Below are 26,079 nucleotides of genomic sequence, written 5' to 3' on the forward strand. Positions count from 1 at the left end.
TAGGGACTTTACGGTGGACCAAAGTTTACCTACACCGGTAGAGAGGTTACAACCTCTTAGGTGCTCTTCCCATTTCACCCGCTTGGGTTCGTCCACAAGCAATCTGATGCGTTGGTTTATATCCCTTATTTGGGGGTCGCCTGGATCAAGCTGTCTTATAAGGTCGCGTTCCCGCGCTAAGCTCGCGGCCTCCGACGGGAAGTGGGGCCGGATTTCGGGAATTCTCCGGCGGGAATGAAATGTGCCGAGGCGGATTCAATGACCTTACGGAAGGCACGCTCCCCGTGGCGGGCATCAGTCGGGATAGGGAGGGCAGCAAAGCTGCTGTCTGTTGCAGATTTATATTCTTCCCACTTTCCTTTTTTGAAGTTTATGAAAGTGCGTTTTTCGGTGACGATGAAGTCGGCGGTACGCTCGAACGAAATAAGTATGGGCAGGTGGTCGGATGCCAATGTTACCATCGGCTGCCAGTTGACGCAGTTTACGAGTTCTGCGCTCACGATTGAGATATCTGGCGAGCTATGACAGCTTCCTAACATACGTGTGGGGGCGTCTCCGTTTATTGTGCAGAACGTCGTTTCGCAAGTTTGAATGCCATAGGTCGTGATGGGCATTGAAATCGCCTAAGATAATGCGATTGTTGCCAGTGAGTAAGGCCTCGATATTAGGGCGGTATCCACTGGGGCAACAGGTGACAGGAGGGTTGTAGATGTTGATGATTTCTAGATTTGTATCGCCTGACCGGACAGATAGGCCTTGACGTTCTAAGACATTGTCCCTGCGGTCGATGCCAGGATCAAATATATAATATTGCACAGAGTGGTGTATAATAAACGCGAGGCCGCCTCCATTTCCGCTCTCGCGGTCTTTCCTGTGGACATTATAACCAGAGCAGGTCTGCAATGCAGATCTTGCTGTGAGTTTAGTCTCTTGAATCGCAGCAATGCGGATGTTGTGCCGCTTCATGAAATCGACTATCTCCGTAATCTTCCCAGTTAGTCCATTACAGTTGAACTGCAGAATTCTGAAGTGCATGAGGGATGACGCCGCCACTCTAGGAGTAAGTGACGGGTGACTACGCCTAGGTTGTGGAAGGCCAGGACGCAATTGCTGTTGTGGCCTTGGGACTGGGCGCCCTTGGGCAAGCATTGGGGTACCCGGATGATTTGGGTTTGCGACCTGGCAACATGGCGCGATGAAACCCGTCGAGGGGTTGCCGTCGCGGAGACCAGAACATCTAGGAAAGTGGCACCACCCAAGGCAGGAGCTGCATTGAGCGGATGTCGCAAACCTATATATTCTGTGCTGGCAGACGGTGCAAACGGAGGCAGGGACTAAGAGTCTGTTTCCCTGACCTGCACGATTGCTGCCAGAAAAGAGGGGGGGGGGGGGGGGGGAGAAGAAGACGGGGGCAGGGGCTGATGCTCAGCATTGCTACCAGCTCTACTACGAAGGTAGTAGTTATGAGTGGTATCAGCTGTTTGAGTTGTTGGCGCCGTGGGGCGCGAGCAGCAGCGGGTACTTGTTGTGGCTTGCTGAGCAGCGAAGCTGCTGGAAGGTAGTGGGGATACGCTTAGGCGTAGACTACGGGGCGCCCTTGGGCGTGAGCAGCAAGGAGCCACAAAATATTTATAAAAGTTACGTGGACGTCGGGTTTTGGGATCAAGCCCAGAACAACCTGTCCGATGCAACCATCCCTTGCACGAGACACACTGAACAGAGTATGACCGTCCTAAAAAGATTCTTTTCTGGCAAATGCAGCAAAACCATTTCTCAGGACCGGGGTCAGGAGACGGACCCGGATTGGGTTCGATACCTTCCCGGAGTAAGAGAATATGTAGCAGTCCTGCTGCAAGGAGCTGCTGGGAGGATGACAATTTGTGGGAGGGACGAAACAAATTAAATGGGGTCACACTGAAATGACAGTCCTTGGTCGGGAAAAATCCCGAGTCGCTCCGGTACATAGAACCGACTGCCTTGGGAAGCGTTAGCAACTGGTCTTTTTACATGGTGATGTCCGAGGAAATATCAATTGCCAGTCTCTGCATTAGCATCATACCTGTTGACAAATTAATCATTATATATACCAAAATAATACCAGATGCCATACTAGTCACTATATGCAGCAGGGTCATTCCATTTAACACGCTAGTCAGGATCTGCGTCAGCGTCATACCAGATGGTATACTAGTTATTATAAATACCAATATCATACCAATTTACGTCTGAGTTAGTTTATGGAATAGTTTGTTGATAACAGCGTTCACCGGGCGCCACCAATCGAAGATGTTTACCGACTCAGTATGGATTAGGCTTAGGGCTTCCTCATGTTTATCTTTATTATTATTTATTGATGGGAGTTCCCGTCTTGTGACAAATTTAGTAAACACTCCTTTAATTTGAGCTCTTTTGTATCACTATGTAGGTGGTGTTCAGGGGTCATAAGGCGTGCCGTGGTAGTTCTGAGTGCAGTATTTGGCACGCCGGCAGTCTATTGCAGTGTGTTATTTTTAAGTGAGCCAACCAACCCGGATACACGTATCACATAAGAAATAGACTAACTGCTTTGTAAGTTCTACTGCCGGCAAGTGACTTGAAGATTTTGTTGTTGCTTTTAACTTCAGTTAGATTTCGGAGGAATGCTCCTTGAAGGTGAGGGTGTTATCGAACGTCACCCCTAAGATATTTGGGTGACTGACGGTCGGTAGCGTAAAGCCATCGAAGTAAATGTTCAATATTTGCATCATCTGTTCCTAAAATTTCTTAAACAGAGTGGCCGTGGACTTGGTCGGCAATAGTTTCAGATCGCGCGAGGTGAAAAAAACAGAAAGACTGTGTAGATAACTATTTATTTTGGAAACTAATTCGTCTATTGAGGGGCCAGGGTCAGTTGCCATTATCGTGCAGTCGTCGGATACGTTGGTATCTCGTTCTGGTGGTGAAGGTAACTTTGATATGTATAAAATAAATGGAATCAGGGATCGGGTTTTCGCTCCTAAATTGAACCGACGCTTGTCGAATACTCATATAATTTGCGGTCTATCTATGTCAGACGTGTTAAACGTTTTCGACAGGTCAAGTGCCAAGAGCACCATCCTATGATGGAGTCTTGGGTGATTCAGTCTACAATTAATCAGCGTGTTAATGGTGTTAAGCGCAGTGGTAGCGATACACATTTTACGGAAGCCATGCTGATGGCTGGCTAACGAAGACTTGCATTTAAAATTAAGGAAGCAGAACGGTTTCCGACGTCTTTGCTACTGACTAATGGAATAATAACAACTCAGCATCGCTAGCTGGGGTTTAAGGTTCTGGTAGTGGGATTATTCATTATTCTGTAATGGAAAAGACAAACGACAAATAGAAAACATGCGCCAGGTAGCTGATGTCCTTAGTCTTAAGGTGTTCTAGCATCGGCATAGCTATTCCATCTGGGCCTATTGATTTAGAATGTTTAGCCTATTTAATGGCTTTATTAATCTGCAGAAGTCACGGAGAGGTATTCTCTGATCGTTTTTGTATGCATTGCAAATTGCCGGCAGAAAGCGTTCGCGCATTTTATAGAATTCGAAAAAATTTTTGTCAATGAACTAGAATGTTACTACTATTAGACTACTTTGGCTTTTGACTGCAGGGTATGATACGAGTAGAGATCACCAAAGTGGCGAAAATAACGAAACGGCGCAGAAAAGGCAAATTAATTGTTTGACCGTTGCCAACTCTGCGTATGACATCGCCTCAGATGGTGTCAATAATGGCGTTGCTGCAAGCTCTCGATCGTTAAAAAGCTTTTGTTGTGCGTTGTGCTGTTAGAAAATGTATTTTTTGGTTTTTTGTAGCCGCTTCTTTAAGATACTTTTATTCTTTTATATGTTGCAAAAAAATTAAATTCTAAAATATGTATATAGAACGAGAATAATAAATTTCTAGTGCCACATATTGGTGTCGCCAAATTTGTATTGCTGATCAGCATTTGAAAGGTGTGCCCATTAACGATAGCCAGCCTCTCAGCAGGCTACCACTTTGCAGTGCTTAATTTTTACCATCGACATAAAAATATGTATATTTAAATGAATTTCATTGGAATTTTAGAAGTATTAATATATATTTCATGTTTAATGCTGATAGTGTGCCCAGTGATTCAATAAGCCTGCTTTAAATTAAGTTCCGAAAAAATTTATTTCGGACACAATGACTTATAACAAATGTAGGCAAAACATTTTAGCCTTTTGGCAATGAGAAAACGACGAAACTTTAATTTATTTAATGATTTGACATCAGGATGGACCGGCCGACAGCTGTTTCGATTACACCTTGTAAATCTCTTCAAAGCCTTGTATCTCGGGATTGGGATTTTAACCCGCACTCCTGCGATGGTTGAAGTTTTACAAACGTATTCAGCCAAGTCACGCTTTAGTTATTGTAAACGTAACTCTAATTAAATGTATTTGAGTTTGCGTCATCAATTACAGGACGAGCAGACAACCTGATTCCGTATTTACGCTGTGAAAAGGCTCTTAGAGCAACAATAGTGGTGGATGGTTGGCAAATGGCGGTACACGTGTAAACTGATGGATCCGAGGTAGTGGAAGGAGCAGCGTCTGCGGTATACTGTGCTGATCCGGAAATAAATACATCCTACAGGCTACCGGATTACTGTAGCATTTTCCATGCGTAAATATTAACCGTAACCAAAGCAGTAGAAACACGGGAAGCAAATAACTTAAACAGCAGCCGCGTCAACTTTTATATTGACAGTCAAGCAGCAATAAAGGCAATATTCTCGCATAGTACAGCATTTAAAATTGTATCAGAGTGTAAGCAATCCCTGGAAAGAATCGGGATAGAGAGAAGTATACATCTATATAGGATCCCAGAGCATGTGAGAATATATGGGAGTGAAAAAGCGGATGAACTAGCTAAAAAGGGCACATCTTTCGAAGCTTACTCCGTAGACGGTTCAATTAGTTTGGCCGATATTAAGAGGAGGTGAGAGTTGCACATGATTGACTAAGCAGGAAAGGATTGAACCCAAGCGCGGGCGGGGCTGTAGAGTATGATTTTCGTTTGCCCAGATGGGACTTTACTTTTCAATTGCCTACCTAGTCCAAAGTAGCATTTATTGGCAAGAGTGATTATTCGCTGGATTTCAGAGCTGATGTTATTGTTAGTGTTGATGCTGGTTCCCAAATAAGTATTTACTATTTCGAAATTATGGCTGCCAACATTAGGGTGGTTGCCAAGGCGCATATGTGCTGACTCTTTGCTCGATGACAGCAGGTACCTCGTTTTCTCCTCATTCACCATCAAACCCATCTTTACCGCTTCTTTTTCCACTAACGGCACGGGTGTTTATACGATGATATCAATGTCATCAGCATATGCCAGCAATTGCATGCTTTTATAGAATATTTTTCCAGAGCGGTTAAGTTCTGCAGCTAGTATAATTTTCTCCAGCATCAAATTAAAAAAATCGCACGATAGGCGTTCACCCTGTCTGTAACCACGTTTAGTTTCGAACCGCTCGGAGAGGTCCTTCCCAATTCTGACTGAGCTGATGGTGTTGCTCAACGTCAGTTTGCCAAAAAACGGAACTAAATTAACTATACGACCGCAGCTCTCAGCTTAGTATTTGATGTTTGCTGAATTCCGAGTTTATATTCCCTTGCTTGTTTTTATATATATATCTCAGTGAAAATTCATCTCCCTGGCAGATGCGTTCGAAATCGGCATAGCACATGTAGATCCCGTCCCGCCAATTTGTAAGAAAAATTAAAAAAAGGAGCACCACGCAAATTGAAAGATAAGCTCAGGTTAAATTTCCTCGGAGGTAAATCGCGCCAAGTATTTACATATATTTTATTTATACACATATATATTGAATAAATGCGGAAGCCTTATGCAACAGCACTCGTTCAAAATATTTAATGTTACGAATTTAATAATTGAATCACTTGTTATTTTCGTATTTGTACTCCACGCCGCTCCTAAGCAGCACAAATGCAAATTCGTAATGCTCTTTAGTGCTAAACGCGCCGAAGCCTCTGACCTTTCTAGCAAATACATTAGTACGTAATAAAAGGTGTGACCAAGCAATAAGCGGAATTAATGTCTTTTAACGAAATTTTTGGCCGTTGTGGCGTTGTTTGAATGCTTCTTAAACTTGATGGAGAGGCAATCCACTGCAGGCAGTGTTGCCATTTTGGTGCTTTTGGAGCCAGATCTAGCCCTTTTTTTGCGTTTAGCTCCAAAAATTAACGTTTATCCCCTAGCTCTTTTTTTTGGCCCTCTTTAAAATGTTTGCCCCTTTTTGGCTCCAAATCTATTTCGGCAATATGTATTGTGAAATTTGTAATATGTTTTCTATGTTTCGAAGTTTTATTTTATTTGTTTCGTTATGTATGATGTGGCAACTCGTTACTCAACTGATAACAAAAACTTTAATCGATAAACTGTGTCATGAGGTTGTATATTTGCTTTTCAGCTTGTCACGTTCTAAGAGATTCGCCCTTTAACTTCAGATTATAACTTTTTGTCTCCCGTACCTTATTTTCATGATATGTACCTTTGAAGAATATACACGAATTAAAAAATAAGGTAAATGTATAAACGAATTCATTGAAAGAAGGATACGTAATATATGTCGCGACTTTAAAATTAAATTAATAGAACAATTAGGGCAACGCTTGCCGCACAATATAGAAACGCTTAGCAAAATTGATTTATTTTCGGTTGAAAACACATTGCGAATTCTAAAACCTCAAAGGTTTTCATATTTCACAAATTAAAAAAAAAAAAATAAACAAGTATAGCACTAAGAAAATAACGAGATTACAAATGCAATGGAAAAATATCTATCTCCAAAATTGGAAAAATGTAACTTCAGCATTAAGTTTTTGGTTTGATGTTAAACAGTATATATGTTTGTTTAATGGTGTGTTCAGTTTATACTTATATTTAAGAATTCATGAGATTAACACCGGCATATAATAATTGAATTTCAATTATTATGTTTTCTAAGAGAAACTGAAAAGAATGAAACATTTACTGGCATATTGCTATGGAACCATTTTAAAGGCTACTGCAGTTTCACCATGTGATTCACGGTTCGAATCCCGGTGAAACCTCTGATAACATTACAAAATTGCCTGATGATGATTACGTTGGCGGTTTTCGAAATGGTTCCATAGCAATATGCCAGTAAATGTTTCATTCTTTTCAGTTTCTCTTATAAAACATAATAATTGAAATTCAATTATTCTAAGCCGGTGTTAAGCTCATGAATTCTTAAATATAAGTTTAAATAGTATAAGTCCAAAAGCTTGCGATTTTGTGCTGCCACTCAGTAATTATGAAGTTGCAAGAACGTTTTCAGACATGAGTTTGATTAAAAGTAAACACAGAAACAAAATGAGTTTAGTTATGTTGAATTCGCTTCTGACCATAAGAAGTGGTCTTAAACGGCAGAATAAATGCTGACATGACTTTGAAATAAACAACGATCACTTAAAATTAGTGAACACAAAAAATATTTATGAGCATAGCAAAAATAATAATTCATCTTCTGAGGACGAAATCATAGATTTTGAAGTCTAAGGCCCTTCAAACATATCTCGTCCCAACATAAACTTGATAATCGCACATGTATATTTTAATGGTGAATCGTACACCCGTAGGACGTTAAAAATTTAATAAACAAATTGGAAAAAATTTATGCTAATTTTCATCGGCCATCATTTTGGCAATTCGCGTTTTTGGCGAACATATAACCGTGCCATTGTAGTAGTGTGAAAAATACTTCTTACTTTTTAACGATATCTTACCGCCAAATGGCAAAACAAAAGTTAAAAAAAGACGTATTTTTGTTATTAAAAAATATAAAATTAACTATAACAAGTAAGGACGGGACTGTCTTCGGCTGTACCTAAGACTTCGTACCTTTCATGAATGGGGCTGAACAATAATCTTATCCCATTCGTGATCTCCAAATAATGCGCTGTATAAGATAAGAAATATATAGTGAACAGATATACATACCTAAACGATTTTAAGATAAATATAAAAAAATGGCAAAAAACCCCCTTATCTGAACGATCGGCTGTATGGGACGATCGAAATGATTTTTACAGGAAATCTTCTATGATATACTAGAATATATATCACCAAGTTTAACGTTTTTATATTGGAAATGAAGGGAGAAATTGCCAAAAATCTTTGTATCTGAACGTTTGGTTGTATGGGATATATACTATATATAGCTCCGATCAAAGGGTTTCACATTTATACTTTCCAAATTAAGGGAGAAATGGCCAAAAATCTTTCTATCTGAACGATCGGTTGTATGGGATACAACTATATATAGCTCCGATCAAAGTGATTTTTTCAGGATATCTTCTATGATATATTAGAATATATATAACCGAGTTTCACCTTTATACTTTCTAAATTGCGGCAGGAATAACGAAAATCGTCTTATCTGAAGGATCGGTTGTATAGGAGATATATGTTATAGTGGTCTGATCCTACCGGATCCAACAAATGTCTTATATAAAAAAATACATCCTTGTGCCAAATTTCATTGAGATATCTCAAAATATGAGGGACTAGTCTGCATTCAAACACACAGTCGGACGGGCAGACGGACGGACCGACAGACCGACATGGCTATATCAACTCAGTTCGTCGCCCTGATCAATTCGGTATACTTAATGGTGAGTCTATCTTCTATATTTCTCAACGTTACAAACATCGGACCAAAGTTAATATACCATTTCATGTTCATGAAAGGTATAAAAACAGTATTATTTATATACCTCTCTTGTGACTTAGTTATTTTTATACTCAGTTGAGCAGAGCTCACAGAGTATATTAAGTTTGATTGGATAACGGTTGGTTGTACATTTATAAAGGAATCGAGATAGATATAGACTTCCATATATCAAAATAATCAGGATCGAAAAAAAATTTGATTGAGCCATGTCCGTCCGTCCGTCCGTCCGTTAACACGATAACTTGAGTAAATTTTGAGGTATCTTGATGAAATTTGGTATGTAGGTTCCTGAGCACTCATTTCAGATCGCTATTTAAAATGAACGATATCGGACTATAACCACGCCCACTTTTTCGATATCGAAAATTTCGAAAAACCGAAAAAGTGCGATAATTCATTACAAAAGACCGATAAAGCGACGAAACTTGGTAGATGAGTTGAACTTATGACGCGAAATATAAAATTAGTAAAATTTTGGACAATGGGCGTGGCATCGCCCACTTTTTAAAGAAGGTAATTTAAAACTTTTGCAAGCTGTAATTTGGCAGTCGTTCAAGATATCATGATGAAATTTGGCAGGAACGTTACTCTTATTACTGCATGTACGCTTAATAAAAATTAGCAAAATCGGAGAAGGACCACGCCCACTTTTAAAAAAAAATTTTTTTAACGTAAAATTTTAACAAAAAATTTAATATCTTTACAGTATATAAGTAAATTATGTCCAGATTCAACTCCAGTAATGATATGGTGCAACAAAATACAAAAATAAAAGAAAATTTAAAAATGGGCGTGGCTCCGCCCTTTTTCATTTAATTTGTCTAGGATACTTTTAATGCCATAAATCGAACAAAAATTAACCAATCCTTTTGAAATTTGGTAGGGGCATAGATTTTATGGCGTTAACTGTTTTCTGTGAAAATGGGCGAAATCGGTTGATGCCACGCCCAGTTTTTATACACAGTCGTCCGTCTGTCCTTCCGCATGGCCGTTAACACGATAACTTGAGCAAAAATCGATATATCTTTACTAAACTCAGTTCACGTACTTATCTGAACCCACTTTACCTTGGTATGAAAAATGAACGAAATCCGACTATGACCACGCCCACTTTTTCGATATCGAAAATTGCGAAAAATGAAAAAAATGCCATAATTCTATACCAAATACGAAAAAAGGGATGAAACATGGTAAGGTAATTGGATTGTTTTATTGACGCGAAATATAACTTTAGAAAAAACTTTATAAAATGGTTGTGACACCTACCATATTAAGTAGAAAAAATGAAAAAGTTCTGCAGGGCGAAATAAAACACCCTTAAAATCTTGCCAGGTATTACATATATAAATAAATTAGCGGTATCCAACCGATAATGTTCTGGGTCACCCTAGTCCACATTTTGGTCGATATCTGGAAAACGCCTTCACATATACAACTACCACCACTCCCTTTTAAAACCCTCATTAATACCTTTAATTTGATACCCATATCGTACAAACTCATTCTAGAGTCACCCGTGGTCCACCTTTATGGCGATATCTCGAAAAGGCGTCCACCTATAGAACTAAGCCCCACACCCTTTAAAATACTCATTAACACCTTTCTTTTGATACTCATATTGTACAAACAAATTCTAGGGTCACCCCTGCTCCACCTTTATGGCGATATCTCGAAATGGCGTCCACCTATGGAACTAAGGAATACTCCCTTTTAAAATACTCATTATCACCTTTCTTTTGATGCCCATATTGTACAAACAAATTCTAGGGTCACCCCTGGTCCACCTTTATGGCGATATCTCGAAAATGCGACCACCTATACAACAACTACCACTCCCTTTTAAAACCCACATTAATACCTTTAATTTGATACCCATATCGTACAAACACATTCTAGAGTCACCCCTGGTCCACCTTTGTGGCGATATTCCGAAAAGGTTTCCACCTATATAACTAAGCCCCACACCCTTTTAAAATACTCATTAACACCTTTCTTTTGATACCCATATTGTACAAACAAATTCTAGGGTCACCCCTGGTCCACCTTTATGGCGATATCTCGAAACGGCGTCCACCTATGGAACTAAGGATTACTCCCTTTTAAAATACTCATTAACACCTTTCATTTGATACCCATATCGTACAAACGCATTCTAGAGTCACCCCTGGTCCACCTTTATGACGATATCTCGAAACGGCGTCCACCTATAGAACTAAGGCCCACTCCCTTTTAAAATACTCATTAATACCTTTCATTTGATACCCATATCGTACAAACGCATTCTAGGGTCAACCCTGATCCACCTTTATGGCTATATCCCTAAATGGCGTCCACCTATAGAACTATGGCGCACTCCCTCATAAAATACTCTTTAATGCCTTTCATTTGATACACATGTCATACAAACACATTCCAGGGTTTCCCTCGGTTCATTTTCCTACATGGTTATTTTCCCTTATGTTGTCACCATAGCTCTCAACTGAGTATGTAATGTTCGGTTACACCCGAACTTAACCTTCCTTACTTGTTATAACATTGTTTTAATTTTAAGTAAATGTGAAACCTTACATTGAAAAATATACATATACTTTTAGCTCTTTTTGCAACGGGGTTTGGATTTTCTTGAAGAAATTTAGCTCTTTCTAGCCCTTTTTTTCTATATTCTAGCCCCAAAGATATTGTTTTTCTGGCAACACTGACTGCAGGGTGTGCAATGACAACAACGCTAACCGTATGTATTTGTGTGGTATTCCACTGCATTTCTAAAATTTGCTCACCGCAGGAACGGGAGCAAGAGTGCAGCTTTTTTTTTAATCTCGTTGCTACCACAATTTGGCGCCTTTATTTGTCCGCAAATATTTACACTAATTGAAATCTGCTTCGAGTAAAAAATTTGATTGCACTCATGCGCCCATTTTCGATGAATGTTCTATAAACCAAATACAGGGTGCAACCAAATAGGTTGAAAAAATTTATGAAATGTACGAAATGAAAGTAAGTCACGACGCCCAAATGGAGTTTGTTTTCAAATCGAGGTAAAACCACAATTGGTGCAAAGGCAACAACAAAAACCTCAAATATACTCGTATTTAACACAAATAACGACAAAAACCACAAAAACAAAAACAAAACGTAAACACATAAATATTCAACGAACTGGGTAAGCACGTTTACTAACAATAACTTTTTGTTTGCTTTGGTTGACGATAACAAAATTGTAACAGAGTGTGCGCACACGCCGTTGAAGGGGCGGAGGGCTGCAATGAAAATACGATTATTTGAAAACTCACGAAATCAATTACCAATGCGCCGCACAACAGCCAACTTTTGTGGTCAACCGCTATTTGTGGTGTTGCATGCAACATATACGATAGCCGTGCCAAACATTTACTCAAGCATGTTAGTATGTATGTGTGTTTGTATGTCAGTTTGTGCAAGTGCTAGTGTGTTATATGGTATAGTGAATTTATTGACCAAAAACCGCAAACTGCACTTGTTGTTTATTATTGCACCAGCTACAGCTGTGTCCAAAGCTGCAGTTGTCAGTCAAATATGGGGCATTCCTTGTCAAATAGACCAATGTGCGTAATCGCTGCCTTTGGATTTGAACTATGTAGCCACATCTAAAGAAAATACTCAATTAAAAAAATTTAGTGTTCTTTCTTTTACGTGAAATAGTAAAGGCCGAAAAAATTTGGCATTTCCTTTGTCTCTTTTTTCTCTATGAACGGTTTCACTTCCCTGCAAGGCACAAAAATTAAACTCAACACTGCATCAACAGAGTTAAGCTAGGTTGAGGGTTCACACCCCGGGCAAAGCAACATCAAAATTTAAGAAACAAGCTTTTTTCAGTTAAACGAAAGTTTCTCTAAGCGGGGTGGTCCCTCGGCAGTGATTTGGCAAACACTTCGAGTGTTTTTCTGGCATGAAAAGCTTCTAAGTGAAAACTCATCTGCCTTGCAGATGCCGTTCGGAGTCGGCATAAAACATGTAGTTCCCATCCCGCCAATTCGTAGGAAAAATGAAAAGGAACACGACGCAAATTGGAAGATAAGCTCGGCCCAAAATATCATCAGAGGCTATCGCACCTTACATTTTTTTTTTTTGTTTTTTGTACTGCTGTGGCCGTTATGCTTATCGTTAAGAATTTAGCCACGTCCTTGTTTACTTTTAGTGTTTGCCAAAAGGACGGATTTATTTTACATCACAATACGTAGTACCAAATTGGGGGGTTTCTCATTTGGTCGTCACACAAATTCCTACCGGCCAGTTCAACCTAACCTAGCCTAATGCATCAGAAAAAAAAAGAAATTTTCTTGAGCGTTTTTCATAGACTTTGCCTTATCATAACGCCATAGTTGTGTTAAAATGTAAATAAATAATGAAAAATCTTCCAATTTGTGGGAAAAATTAAAAAGAGCAGCTTGGCCTAAAATCTATTCGGTTGTTATCGCACGTTACATTTTTTTTGTTTACAACAAACATGCCTTCCGCAGGAATATATGAGCTAAACCACCCTTCCCCTCCCTCCATTTCTTGCTAAAAATGTGTCTTTGACTTACACCAAAGCTATTTATATAGATCTTGAACATAGGTTTTTTTTGGCAAAGTGGGAAAGCTCGGGATTACTTTCGGTATAATTTCGGGTATGTTTTGGAATAACTGTGGGAATATTTTCGGGTTTCTCCCGAAATATTTTTATACTCAGCTGAGCAGAGCTCATAAAGTATATTAACTTTGTTCGCATAACGGCAATCCGTAAGGGCATAAACTAATCGAGATAGATATATCAAAATGATCTGGGCGAAAAAAAAAATTTGTTTAGCCATGTCCGTCCGTCCGTCCGTCCGTAAACACGATAACTTGAGTAAATTTTGAGGTATCTTGCTGAAATTTGGTATGTAGGTTCCTGGGCACTCACCTCAGATCGCTATTTAAAATGAACGAAATCGGACTATAAACACGCCAACTTTTTCGATATCGAAAATTTCGAAAAATCCAAAAAATGCGATAATTCATTACCAAAGACGGATAAAGCGATGAAACTTGCTAGGTGGGCTGACCTTATGACGTAGAATAGAAAACTAGTAAAGTTTTGGACAGTGGGCGTGGCACCGCCCACTTTTGAAAGAAGGTAATTTGAAAGTTTTGCAAGCCGTAATTTGGCAGTCGTTGAAGATAACATAATGAAATTTGGCAGGAAAGTTACTACTATTACTTTATATGTGCTAAATAAAAATTAGCTAAATCGGATGAAAAACACGCCCACTTTATAAAAAAAAAATTTTTAAGTCAAATTTTAACAAAAAATTTATCATCTTTACAGTAGATAAGTAAATTATGTCAACATTCAACTTCAGTAATTATATGGTGCAACAAAATAGAAAAATAAAAGAAAATTTCAAAATGGGCGTGGCTCCACCCTTTTTCATTTAATTAGTCTAGAATACGTTTAATGCCATAAGTCGAACAAAAATTAACCAATCCTTGTGAAATTTGGTAGGAGCATAGATTCTATGACGATAATGTTTCCTGTGAAAATGGGCGAAATCGGTTGAAGCCACGCCCAGTTTTTATACACAGTCGTCCGTATGTCCTTCCGCTCGGCCGTTAACACGATAACTTGAGCAAAAATCGATATATCTTCACGCACTTATCTGAACTCACTTTATCTTAGCATAAAAAATGGCCGAAATCCGACTATGACCACGCCCACTTTTTCGACCTCGGAAATTACGAAAAATGAAAAAAATGCCATAATTCTATACCAAATATGAAAAAAGGGATGAAACATTGTAATTCGATTGGTATATTGACGCAAAATATAACTTTAGAAAAAACTTTGTAAAATGGGTGTAAGACCTCCCATATTAAGTAGAATAAAATGAAAAAGTTCTGCAGGGCGAAATCAAAAGCCCTTGGAATCTTGACAGGAATACTGTTCGTAGTATTACATATATAAATAAATTTTCGGTACCCAACAGATAATGTTCTGGGTCACCCTGGTCCACATTTTGTTAGCTATCTCGAAAACGCCTTCACATGTACAACTAAGGGTCACTCCCTTTTAAAACCCTCATTAATACCTTTAATTTGATACCCATATCGTACAAACACATTCTAGAGTCACCCCTGGTCCACCTATAGAACTAAGGCCCACTACCTTTCAAAATACTCTTTAACGCCGTTCATTTGATTCCCATATTGTAAAAGCATATTCTAGAGTCACCCCTGTTCCACCTTTATGGCGATATCCCCAAATGGCGTTCACCTATAGAACTATGGCCCACTCCCTTTTAAAATACTTTTTAATACCTTCCATTTGATACCAATGTCATACAAACACCTTCAAGGTTTACCCTAGGTTCATTTTCCTACATGGTGATTTTCCCTTATTTTGTCTCCAAAGCTCTCAGCTGAGTATGTAATGTTCGGTTACACCCGAACTTGGCCTTCCTTACTTGTTTTGTGTACTTTTATACATACCTACATTGGAATGGTAGGTTTCATACTATTAGAACCTGTGACTTCAGATGACTATATCACGTGGGAAAGAAATCGGCTAATTTTTGTTTACACATGTCAGCCCAAATACTCCTGTACTCTCCAGTCCATACGTTTTCATATGTGTTTTCTGAGATATTGTAGAAGGAGTATTTAATCAGGTGGTTCTTCTATTACGTGAATTGAACACCATAGTTGTTATGATTTTTCGTGCCTCATGCTTCACATCTCAACCAGACCTTGTATTCTGAGTTTTTAAGTGTACGCAAGGACATAAACCACGGAAGAACTTCCTACGCCACTGGATTAGAAAATATATTGCCACTTATGTAAGGGCGAACGTCCGTTTGAAGAAGCAATTTTGTTGAACCGGCACTGCTAATTCTCAAATATGTCCTACAACTGTTTTCTAAATGCATGCAACAATTCACCTTATTTTCATGGTAATCGGATAAATGAATTGTAATCGGATCATGCATACATCAATCCAAAAAAAAAAAAGAAAAAAAAGATGCAAAATACACATTTTGTCCATGTCAAAAAGAATCAGAAAATTTCGATGCAAAACATCGTCGATCGGTCATAGAATGCTTTATTTATGCAAGAATATATTTTTGTTTGCATTGTTGTTTTGATGATCATTGCCATTGCATTTACGGTACATTTGGCTAACTTCTGAGTCTGTGGACATAGGTCCAGTGGCTTCAACGAACAGGTATTGTTAGCATGTGAACCCACGTTTCTCTTATTAGGCCACAGGCAAGGGGCAAAGCCGTTCTTACATACATACATAAGTAACTGGTGGCATTAAGGGAGTGAATGCATGCACGTATGTATGTATGTATGTCCCATGGGCGGATCCAGAGAGGCATTTTGGGGAGGGAGAACTTCTCGAAAAACAAAATTTTTCTGTAGCCACTATCGACTTAATCGGTGGTGGCGCCTAGTGATTTGTTTTAAATACTACTTAAGTCAACTCATAAAATCGGTATTATCAACCGAAAAAAATTTTATATGAGCATTGCTCATCCATTCGTGGTTCTATTTGTCAGCCTATTTGTCCGTGGGGTCATCATCACACTTTTTTTTTTGTTTTGCAATAACTGTCATTTTAAGAAATGTATTGTAATGAAATTATACAAACTCTTCTTCCGACCGCGACTTAAAGTCTTGTAAAACATAAATATTATTTCAAAATGAAATATAATTCTGTGATAATTCAATACTATACAACTGATCAACTTCGTAAGGTTGACTTAAAATATGTATTTGACTTTATTGCAAAAAGTGCGTGGCGATGCCTACTTAGGTCCTCGAATCTTTTGAAAATCTTTGCATAGACTTCAAAAACGGTTGAAGATGTCATATTATTTATAACCATCTTTTCTTTTCGAAATAGCATTGGTCTAACAGGACAAGAATCACAAAATCGGTGTAATCAACCGACGCCCACTTTCTATATAAAAATGAAAAATACACATATAGAACAAACATACAAATTCGGGATCTATAGTGTTTCCCGGTTTTTTGCATGTATTTGGCGATGACAGAATATATATTATTCATAAAAATACATTTAGACAATATGTAATAATTCGCTATTTCCTGAAATATTTTCATATCCAGCTCAAAGTTTAACATTTAAAGATCCATAAAGCTACATGGCCGCTCGAACAATACGGCACAGAGTATAGGAAAATTTTAAAATATTGCAGACATTTCGGCGAAAAACGGAAGGTCTCAAACCCGAGTCAAATTTCTGCCAGAACGAAAATGGCGATCTCGTAACCAATATTCAGGGAATGATCAGATTCTAGAGGGAAGTCGTCTACGTCTTCATAAACGGAGGCAGCGTTGAAGCACTCAGCTATGTTGATAATTGCTACTGGGGCATACCACGGTTGGTACGGGACAAATCGTACACATCCCTTTCATTTTAGGCCTTAACTAAGCAAAAACCATAACTTTGTCAGACAACGTTTTTATTGGATTAGTATAATATGGTATATGTGTAAATAAAAATAGAAACCTGCGTTTGAAATATTTCTATATGTGTGTGAAAAATTGCAAAAAAACATCCGTTTGTACGGGACACCAGTCAGTCAGGTGAAACTTCAGCGTGACTGTTAATATTAAAAAAACAAAAAAAATGGTAGTAGTTGTATCAAGGTTTGTTAAAAAAACAAACACTATTAAAATCCGTTTATATGAAAAAAAAAAAAAATTTTTTAAATAAGAGGTTTTTACGGAACACGTGTGCAGTGCACTTTTCAAAGTTCGATTTCCCTTATACTATATATCGTACCGTGCTCTGCCTTCTCCAAAAATCCTGGGTTCAAGCCTCGGGCAAACCAACTTCAAAAATTTGGAAACAAGGTTTCTCAATTAGAAAACTTTTTCTAAGCAGAGTCGCCCCTTGGCAGTGATTTTGAGTGTATTCCTGCCATGAAAAATTTTTCAGTGAAAATTCATTTGCCTTGCAAATGTCGTTCGGAGCACAAGGACAAGGAGAAGGACGAAAATTGGAAGAAAATATATTAGCATTCAAAATGAATAAGGAGAGCAGTTCGAAAGTCGGCGAAAATTAACCATTTTCTATGGAATCCTAGTACTATAGATTTTGTCAGTGTACTTCTAAGCCAGATTTTAATTCGCCACACGTAACGCCACTGGTATGTGCTCATATAGCAAGTGGCTAGTGGATTGGGAGGTGTTATGACTTTGCAGCGTTAACGGCGACACAGTAACCGAGAGAATGTGTACAAAATTTTGTTGTTATTTTTATTCGTTCATTGCTCTTTGGTGCCATGCGCCAATACAAACATACAAATATGTATGTTCATAAGAGCATATTCAATGCCGTCTTTAGAGCTGAGCAACCCATTTGGTCGTCCGGGGTGCCATGTTATAATTAGTGATTATTGTGGTCTTTTTAGTCTCAGCCCTTAAAAAGGTAAAGGAAAGGAACGTTTATAAGTATATTTAGTTGTGCGATACACCCTAACCGTTCTGAGCCTGAAAAAAATCGGTCAGACTATAAATTTTTGTTAATAGCTTTAAACGAATCAATCACTCTTGTACTACTGAAAAAAAATACTCTATCAAATAAAGCTATCTGAAATATTAATATCCACCAAATAAACCCCTTTGCCGAACACAGATCCGGTATGTTCCGGTGACAAGCGCTCTTTAGGTATAAACCCGACCACCTCGAGAACGATTTAATATGTCCACATTAAACCTGCATCCTCCCTGCACACCGTAGTTCCATGAGAAACTTGAACATTGGCTTGAAAAAGCTATAAATTGCAGTGATATCTCTTTCAATAAATTGGGTTACTTAGTCGCCTCTTACCACAAGCATACATTAATTTCTTCAAGCTATGATATGAAAGTTGTTTTCACCTAATAATAAAACAAAGTCGTAAATTTTTAATCCGTATTCTTTGTCTAATCCGAGTTAACTTTTATTTTTAATTTTAGGCCACGGATATATCGATGCGTCGTCGTCTTTCTACACCTAAAGCTAGTCCATTATTGCTTAAGCGTACCTCATCTGATAAACCGAAAAAGGAATCACCACTTGCCAAACCCGAAAAAACAAGCTGGTTTAAGTCTTTAGACAGGCGTTCGAAGAGCAAATCAAAGGAAAAGGTAAGTAAATATTTTAATCGGGGTATGCGGTATTAGAGTGCGTCGTTACTTTCCAACCTGGCTCCAAAAAATTTCCATTAAAATTCATCAAATCATAAAAATGCGATATGGGAAAAATTGGTTGAAGCAGATTTTTTGAAAGACGTACGGCAAAAGGCCAAAACAATAAGAATGAGGCATTATAATAACTAACATAATTTTCAAAACTTCAATTTTATTACGTATATATTCTGTTACAATATCGAAATCGAGTTGTACTTGCTTACTGCAAGTCTGTTAAGATGTCTTATAATCTGTTCTGCTATTCAGGCAGTCTCAATTATATCATACCAATCAATTTAACTCCTAGCACATAGGCGTCACTACAAAGGGCTTGTGTTACATGCCAACCTAATAAAAACGCACTGCGGTTTTTCAACGCACGCACTTAAACGGCTTTTTTTCCCTAACCGAAATAAGCATGCGTTGCGACAATATAAAAAATGTATGCAAACGTCAAACCGAAATGTCACGCAGATCAAAAATTGGAAATCGAGTTAGCCTTTTACGCAGTAAATTCAATTTCGGTTGCTCTCATACAATTTATATGTGCATGAGACATTTTTGACAGAAGACTGCCACAGTGCGTTTTTATTAGGTTGGCATATTATTCGGTAGCAAAGTACGTTGGAATGGAAATGGAAACTTTTGTCAGACAGGATATGAATATAATTAAACGTCTTTCCAGATTGCTTTAGGAAAAATACACCCACCAAAGTAAAAATATTTCTCACCATAGTAAATTGCTACCGATTATCAAAGGCCCCAGGAAGATCTTCTGGAGTTGTATGAGGGATATAACGTAGTAGATGTGCGTTAATAATTCTGGGAAGATTGCAGTTTGAAATCGAGTTATTTAGTATCCACTATCCTTCTTTCCGCCTGATTAGAGACGTACGATGCACGTTTGTGAACAGAAGAGAAGACTATTAACATTAACTCCCACAACACTTCTGCGAACAGTATAAAAGTGCCTACGAACTTTCGAACATAGGAAGGCCGTGAATGAAACTTTCAACCTTTTTCGTCCAGCTAACCTAAGCTGAGGAACAGCTTTAGGGTCCATATTACTTAACTGCGACACCGATTTCCGATCATTAAATGAATCGTGACATAGCAATGATATACTTCCAGATAAAGCAAACATCGATCCTCAACATTTCTTTCGGAGCTCCTTAATATCCCTACCTTGTTCTTTTAAAAGCGGCTTTGTTAAGAACGAAGTGACATTAATACCGACGTGGCAGTGCACCATCAACACTCCAATCACCATTGAGAGGTGGGTCTTGGTAAAGGATATCGACACATTTTAAGAGATGGTGTCAGCCCAGTGCTTGGTGAGCTACTCCGAGGTATACATTTCGAGGATGAAGCTGCAACTTTGAAAGAGAGTTCCAAATACCCTACCGGCATTCACCGACAATTACACGTACCAGCTTGAGCTAAAAGATCCGCGCGATAAGTCTCTGGGATGTGGCTGTGTCCTGACACCCAAATCATTTTATCGAAATGTGGCTCGGTGGAATTAGGGCGCTCGTCGACACAGTTTTGGAGCTCAGCGCTACAATAGCCAGACTTAGCGAGTAGATGTTAACTATCTAAATCTGACGCTCCGGAGGATGCTTCAGTATTCAAGCTACTTAAATTGCATCTGACTCCGAGTTTCTAATAGAATATGCTCCCTCCATTCTTCCCAAGCAGCTTGGACCAATCCATAAACAAGGTTACCAGACCTCTGCCTTAAATGAGCCCCCACAATTCAATATGACCACGTTGAACCTTCTAGATCGTTATGATTCACCACTACCTAATTTTATGAGGAACTTGGGATTTCCAGAGCTTCGCCTGCCAAATATCTGTGAGATTAATTCATGTTTGTGACAGTATGCGCCTCGGTAGGTGAGGTTGACAACGAAAGGAAGCTGTGAATCTCTAAAGCTTTTTATTGCGCTTAAAAACCCAACCCCTTGAGTCCCTAAATGTGATAGCGCTGAAACGCTTACGTTACCACAACAACAACATACAATAAATTTCAAATTAGAGTATATTTTCGAATATTCCTATAACTAAAACAGGCACTATAGACCCTCTGTAGAGATTAGATCCTTAGTTCCCAAGAACCTTCTTATTAAGTACTTTCAATAACAATTTTTTTTTTTATTCGCAGCTTGATGTTTCAGTTAACGGACAAAGTGAATCCTCAACTATGAAGCGCACCAAAAACTCGACACGCAATACCTCAGCACCACTAATACCACCCAAAAATTTGCGGTTCTTTGGTGATACCGATATAGACTCCAATCCGCCAACTATTACCAAAGCCAAAAATACAGTAAAGTAAGTGACAATACTAAGTTTGCTTAAGATTGCTTCAAGTTACAAGCATTTTTTTATGTTTGCACAGAACACGCGCATCCGTCCCATCCACACTGAACCGCTCACAAAAATATTCTCAGAGTGCATACAACTTGGATCGCCTTAATGCCAATCCACAACAAAATGACTATCGCCGTACACTCTCGTCTTCTACACAAACTAGTGTTGGTGGTTCAAGGCATAAAAGCTCTTCAATGCACAATTTGGAAAATGGTGTGGGTGGAGTTGGTGGCGATGAAGTCGATTTCCGTAAACGTCGACACTATTCACGCTCTCGTGATTTAGATGATATTTCAGAGACTGGCTCCGAAACAGAAGACCAAAATAAACGTCCAAATGGCGTAGTCGGTATAGCACGCAGTTTATCACGCGAACATTTAGATCGTTCGCATCGGTATGATGACCACACCTATCGACGTAGCAGCGATTGTCAGGGCACGCCTTTAACTATGACCACTTCAACCTCGAATGGCGTTGATGGAAGTGGGGAGGATAGAGATGTTATACGAGCTCATCATATGATGGTGGGACCACCGAAGCCGGCACGTAGCGCTGAGCGTCGTACGACAACGTCTTATTCAAGGTATTTTTTTTTCTTCTTGTGGCGCATGAGACATGATTTTTTAAAATATATATTCAAAAAATTTTCAGAGAGCTTGATCGTTTTCCAGCAGAGAGTTCCGGCACTGAGGGTGAGTCCAGTTTACACAGTCAACGCAGCGTCGTCTATTTGCACGCTACAACAGTCGGTGCCATACCACAACCATATCATTTGAGACGTCGTTCAATATCTCGCGACGATCTGCGCTCAAACAAAAGTAAACCCCAACCATTACAGCCGATGACGCGCACTGTCTCACGATCGGTATCAATGCTCGCGCCATGGAAACCGAAGTTTGTTAGCGAGGGATACGAGATCAATTACTCACAAGAACAAAACAAACGCGTAAGTTCAGCGAGTTTAAGATATTCAAATGAAGCAGCTGCTTAATCTTATTTATTTCCGTTTGTATTACAGCTGCCGACGATGCCCAGGAAACCCCAAGCAAACAGCTCCAACATACTCACACGCACCAACAAAAAATCAGAAACGTCTAACGCGCGCACCTTACGTAGACACGATCACCTCAAAGATGATCAGTCATCCTTGAGACATTCGTCAACCACAAGCGCCTCGAAATCAGCGCTCTCTTCGAATATTCGCAGCGCTGATGGCCGTAGAAAAGTCAAATAAAAACCGAATGCAGTTGAAGGGACTTACACTAAAATTTTTGAGAAATAAGAGAAATGATACTAACCAAACTAGAATTATTTAACTGCAGGAAATATTTTAGCTTTGAGTTTAAAAGTTTGCCAAGCACATTCGCATTCGTTTGATGGCAATGTAAAGCGTGTGTGGAAGTTTTGAGGGCAGCAATTGGTGCTTTTCATATAACAAATGAAAAAAGCGCATATTAAATATCTACTAAAATTTGTGCAACGGCCGTGCCAAGCAAACAAGTTAATGCGCCTAATATTATTCTACAACTAATTGCAGTTTTTTTCAACGCTGTTTTTCTAAAATCTAATCATTATGCATAATATGAAGAAGAGAGCTTTTTATTTAGCTTTTAAGCGCAAATGCTTGTAGCAGTGGTTAAGAAAATTGCTACGCAATTTAAAAATAATTAAAAATATAAGTAAAAATAAGGGCAGCTGCCCTGTAATAAACTTTTTAAATGTGTTGCATACTTGAAGGCATTCGATACGCTTGTATGTGTGTTTAAAAAAGTTATAATTTGTATAGAATTTAAGTGCCAGTTAAAGTTAAAAACAAGAAAAAATATTACTAATTAAACATTAAAAAAAATGTATCTAATACACTCATTATACATTCCATTTTTATTGTGGACTATAACGTAACTGAATAGTTTTTTACAAATAAAGGATATAAGATAAAAAAGTCTTATGAACACCTCAGGCTAGATTATGTTAGCTCCGGTCGCGGAGATTTATTAAATTTAGAAATTCCATTCGTCGCCAATAATGTTGGTGATCCAGATAAGGCTTTCCCGGCTTTGCGGAAGTTGTCCTAATTAAAATAAGGAAAGGCAAGTCCGCACTATCCTTGCAAAAGCCGCATAGGTGGGCATGGAGTGAAAAAACTATTTTCAAATCGACGTTGTTGAGATCCTGTCCAAGACCGTACTGAAATCAGCCAACAGAACTTCATAAAGCATAGATAAGTCTTAGTAAGCCCAATAATTTAGAAGAATCACCTGTTATCTTTTTCCCGATATAAGGCATTTGCTTCTCTGCATGGGATAGTGTCTTCCCAACGTTTATCTAGCTGACTAAATACAGGTAGTCAACGGAACTTTGGAACCCATCTGAGCCAGGCGCGGATCTACGAGGGGAGGGGGTGACACCCCCCCCCCCCCACAGCCAAGCTCACAAACCGCTACTGATCTGAGCTGAAATATTAGGGTGACAGTTGCCAGGAGTATTGCTTTGACTAAAGAGAAACTTCTAAGAGGGATTCTATTCTAATACTATCAAATTCGAAACACATTTAAGTTCAGAGCTTTACTTTCCGCCTGCGATAGATGTTAAAGTTGGCCCAGACAGCCATGAAATGAACAGGGTAAAGTGCAAGTTAGGAAGAGCGCAGGAAAACTCGGAATCAGAAAGTCCCAGGCGTTTTTTCTGATATCGCCGCTATCACAAAACAATGCTAAACGGACACCAACATTTTGGTAATGCCTATCGTGTTCAGTTCCTTTCACCAGGCCAACAAGCTAACAGGTGAATTGGCTTGGCTTCCATCTCATAAAAATGTAACTAAAAATAAAAATAAATGTGAGGCGCGATAGCCTCCGAAGAGATTTTAGGCCAAGCTTATCTTCCCAGTTGCGTCGTGCTCCTTTTAATTTTTGCTACAAGCTAGCGGGACGGGCCCTACTTTTTTTATGCCGACTCTGAAGCAAGGCAGATGAGTTTTCACTGAGAGCTTTTCATGGTACAAATACACTCATAGTGCTTGCCAAACACTGTCGGAGGGCGACCCCGCTTAAAAAATGCTCTTTTAATTGAAAAAACTTGTTTCTAAAATTTTGATGTTGCTTTGCCCGGGGCGTGAACCCAGGATCTTCCGTGTGGTAGACGGAGCACGCTACCATCACACCACGGTAGCCGCTTCCATCCCAACGGAATTTCGGGGAAATTAAAAGTTCCAACAGGAAAGTCTTCTTTCTTCAACAGCAAGTTCCGGGTAATTGACGTTGAGGGTGGAGCTCACCTAGTATTTCTTGGCGTAGGACTTTGGCGACTCTTTTGTGATGGCTCTGAAGGCCTTTTAAGCTCTTTTTATGCGAACGGCTGAATTTTTGTGGAGATCATTTCTTATATTTCTGGCAGATGGGCCTCTTCAATCAGACGTTAGACGGATGCCAAGGTTTCTGTGTAGTAATGAACTTGTTTTACCTGGGAACCAATGTTAGCACTCAACGGAAGAATTACTCTTGCCAAAAAACGCTACTTCGAATTGAGTACGCTATTGAGAAGTTAAGTTCGTTCGCGGCATAAGAAAATCGAGCTATGAACAAGGAGAGAGATGATTAATTGATGTTTTTTAGTTGGGTGCGATAGTTGGCCGCGTTAAAGGCATTTACCAAGTCAAGCACAACGAGCACAGTCCGGTGGTGTGGTTTTTTTGTCCCATTCTGGGCTTTCTGATTTTAAGGGTTTCGGCTTTTGGATGTATTCTGAGGTGGGGACCGCTTTTCGGCCGTAGACGTGAACAGTAAGGAACAGAAAACATTTTGGCGAAGTCACAGACACGATTGGTTGATTTTAAACTGGCTCAGAACATCCTTCCAAAGAAGCATCTGACAAAAATGATGGGTTTGCGGTGTACACAGCTACCTTGCTACTACCAACGGGCGCCAGATGGAGGAACTAGTAAAACCTGTGAAAACGAAAACTTGAGTAAATTTTTAGATATTTTATTGAAATATTAAATACGGGCTCTTCGTTCGTAAAAAATGGGCAAAATCAGGCAGTATCCCCTTTTAGTTAACTTTGGCCCTATGCCGGATATAGATCCGTTACGTTCCGGAAAATAGCACCAACCATTAACGTACTAACCCAACCATCACGTGAACGATTTGATATGACCACGTTGAACCTTCTACCTTGGGTCGTCGCCAGATCCTCGCTTGCTATATAAGCAGGATTTGCCACGGGTAGCAATCTCCGACGAGTTTTGGGCGTTTAAACCATTGTTTGTTATTAAGTTTTTTTATCCCTTGGAAGTACGCAACGAATAATTGTACTGTTTTAATGTCTTTTTATACCTTTCATGAAAATGAAATGGTATATTAACTTTAGCACGAATCTCAAAATTGCAAGTCCTTAAGGGAAAATAGATAAACCCAACATTAAGTATACCGGCATAATCAGAATGAAGATCTGAGTTGATTTAGCCATGTCCGTCTGTCTGTTTGTATGCAAACTAGTCCCTCAATTTTTGAGATATCTTGATAAAGTTTGGTGAGCAGGTGTATTTAGGTGTCCGATTAGACATTTGTCGGAACCGGCCGGATCGGACTACTATAGCATATATCCTCCATACAACCGATTTTTCAGAAAAAGAGGATTTTTGTCATATCTTCCTCAATTTATCCAATTGAAGCTTCAAATTTCACCAAATGCTTACGTATATAGCATATATTGTTGTCTAAAAAAATCATACAGAT

At 39.0% G+C, this 26,079-nt stretch overlaps 1 protein-coding gene across 1 annotated transcript in view; it reads left to right on the plus strand.

Annotated features, from left to right (window-relative positions):
• The window catches only part of blo (bloated), a 412,052-nt gene extending 388,838 nt beyond the window's left edge, over window positions 1–23,214 (plus strand). The window contains exons 6-10 of the mRNA XM_067772656.1: window positions 18,758–18,928; window positions 21,135–21,304; window positions 21,372–21,926; window positions 21,995–22,289; window positions 22,362–23,214. Of these exons, the coding sequence (XP_067628757.1) occupies window positions 18,758–18,928; window positions 21,135–21,304; window positions 21,372–21,926; window positions 21,995–22,289; window positions 22,362–22,577 (1,407 nt within the window). The 3' untranslated portion in view covers window positions 22,578–23,214. The remainder of the gene's footprint in view (window positions 1–18,757; window positions 18,929–21,134; window positions 21,305–21,371; window positions 21,927–21,994; window positions 22,290–22,361) is intronic.
• The last annotated feature ends 2,865 nt before the right edge of the window (window positions 23,215–26,079 follow it).

This window comes from Eurosta solidaginis, chromosome 3 (genome assembly GCF_040869045.1).
Source record: "Eurosta solidaginis isolate ZX-2024a chromosome 3, ASM4086904v1, whole genome shotgun sequence".
In the NCBI taxonomy this organism is placed as follows: domain Eukaryota; kingdom Metazoa; phylum Arthropoda; class Insecta; order Diptera; family Tephritidae; genus Eurosta; species Eurosta solidaginis.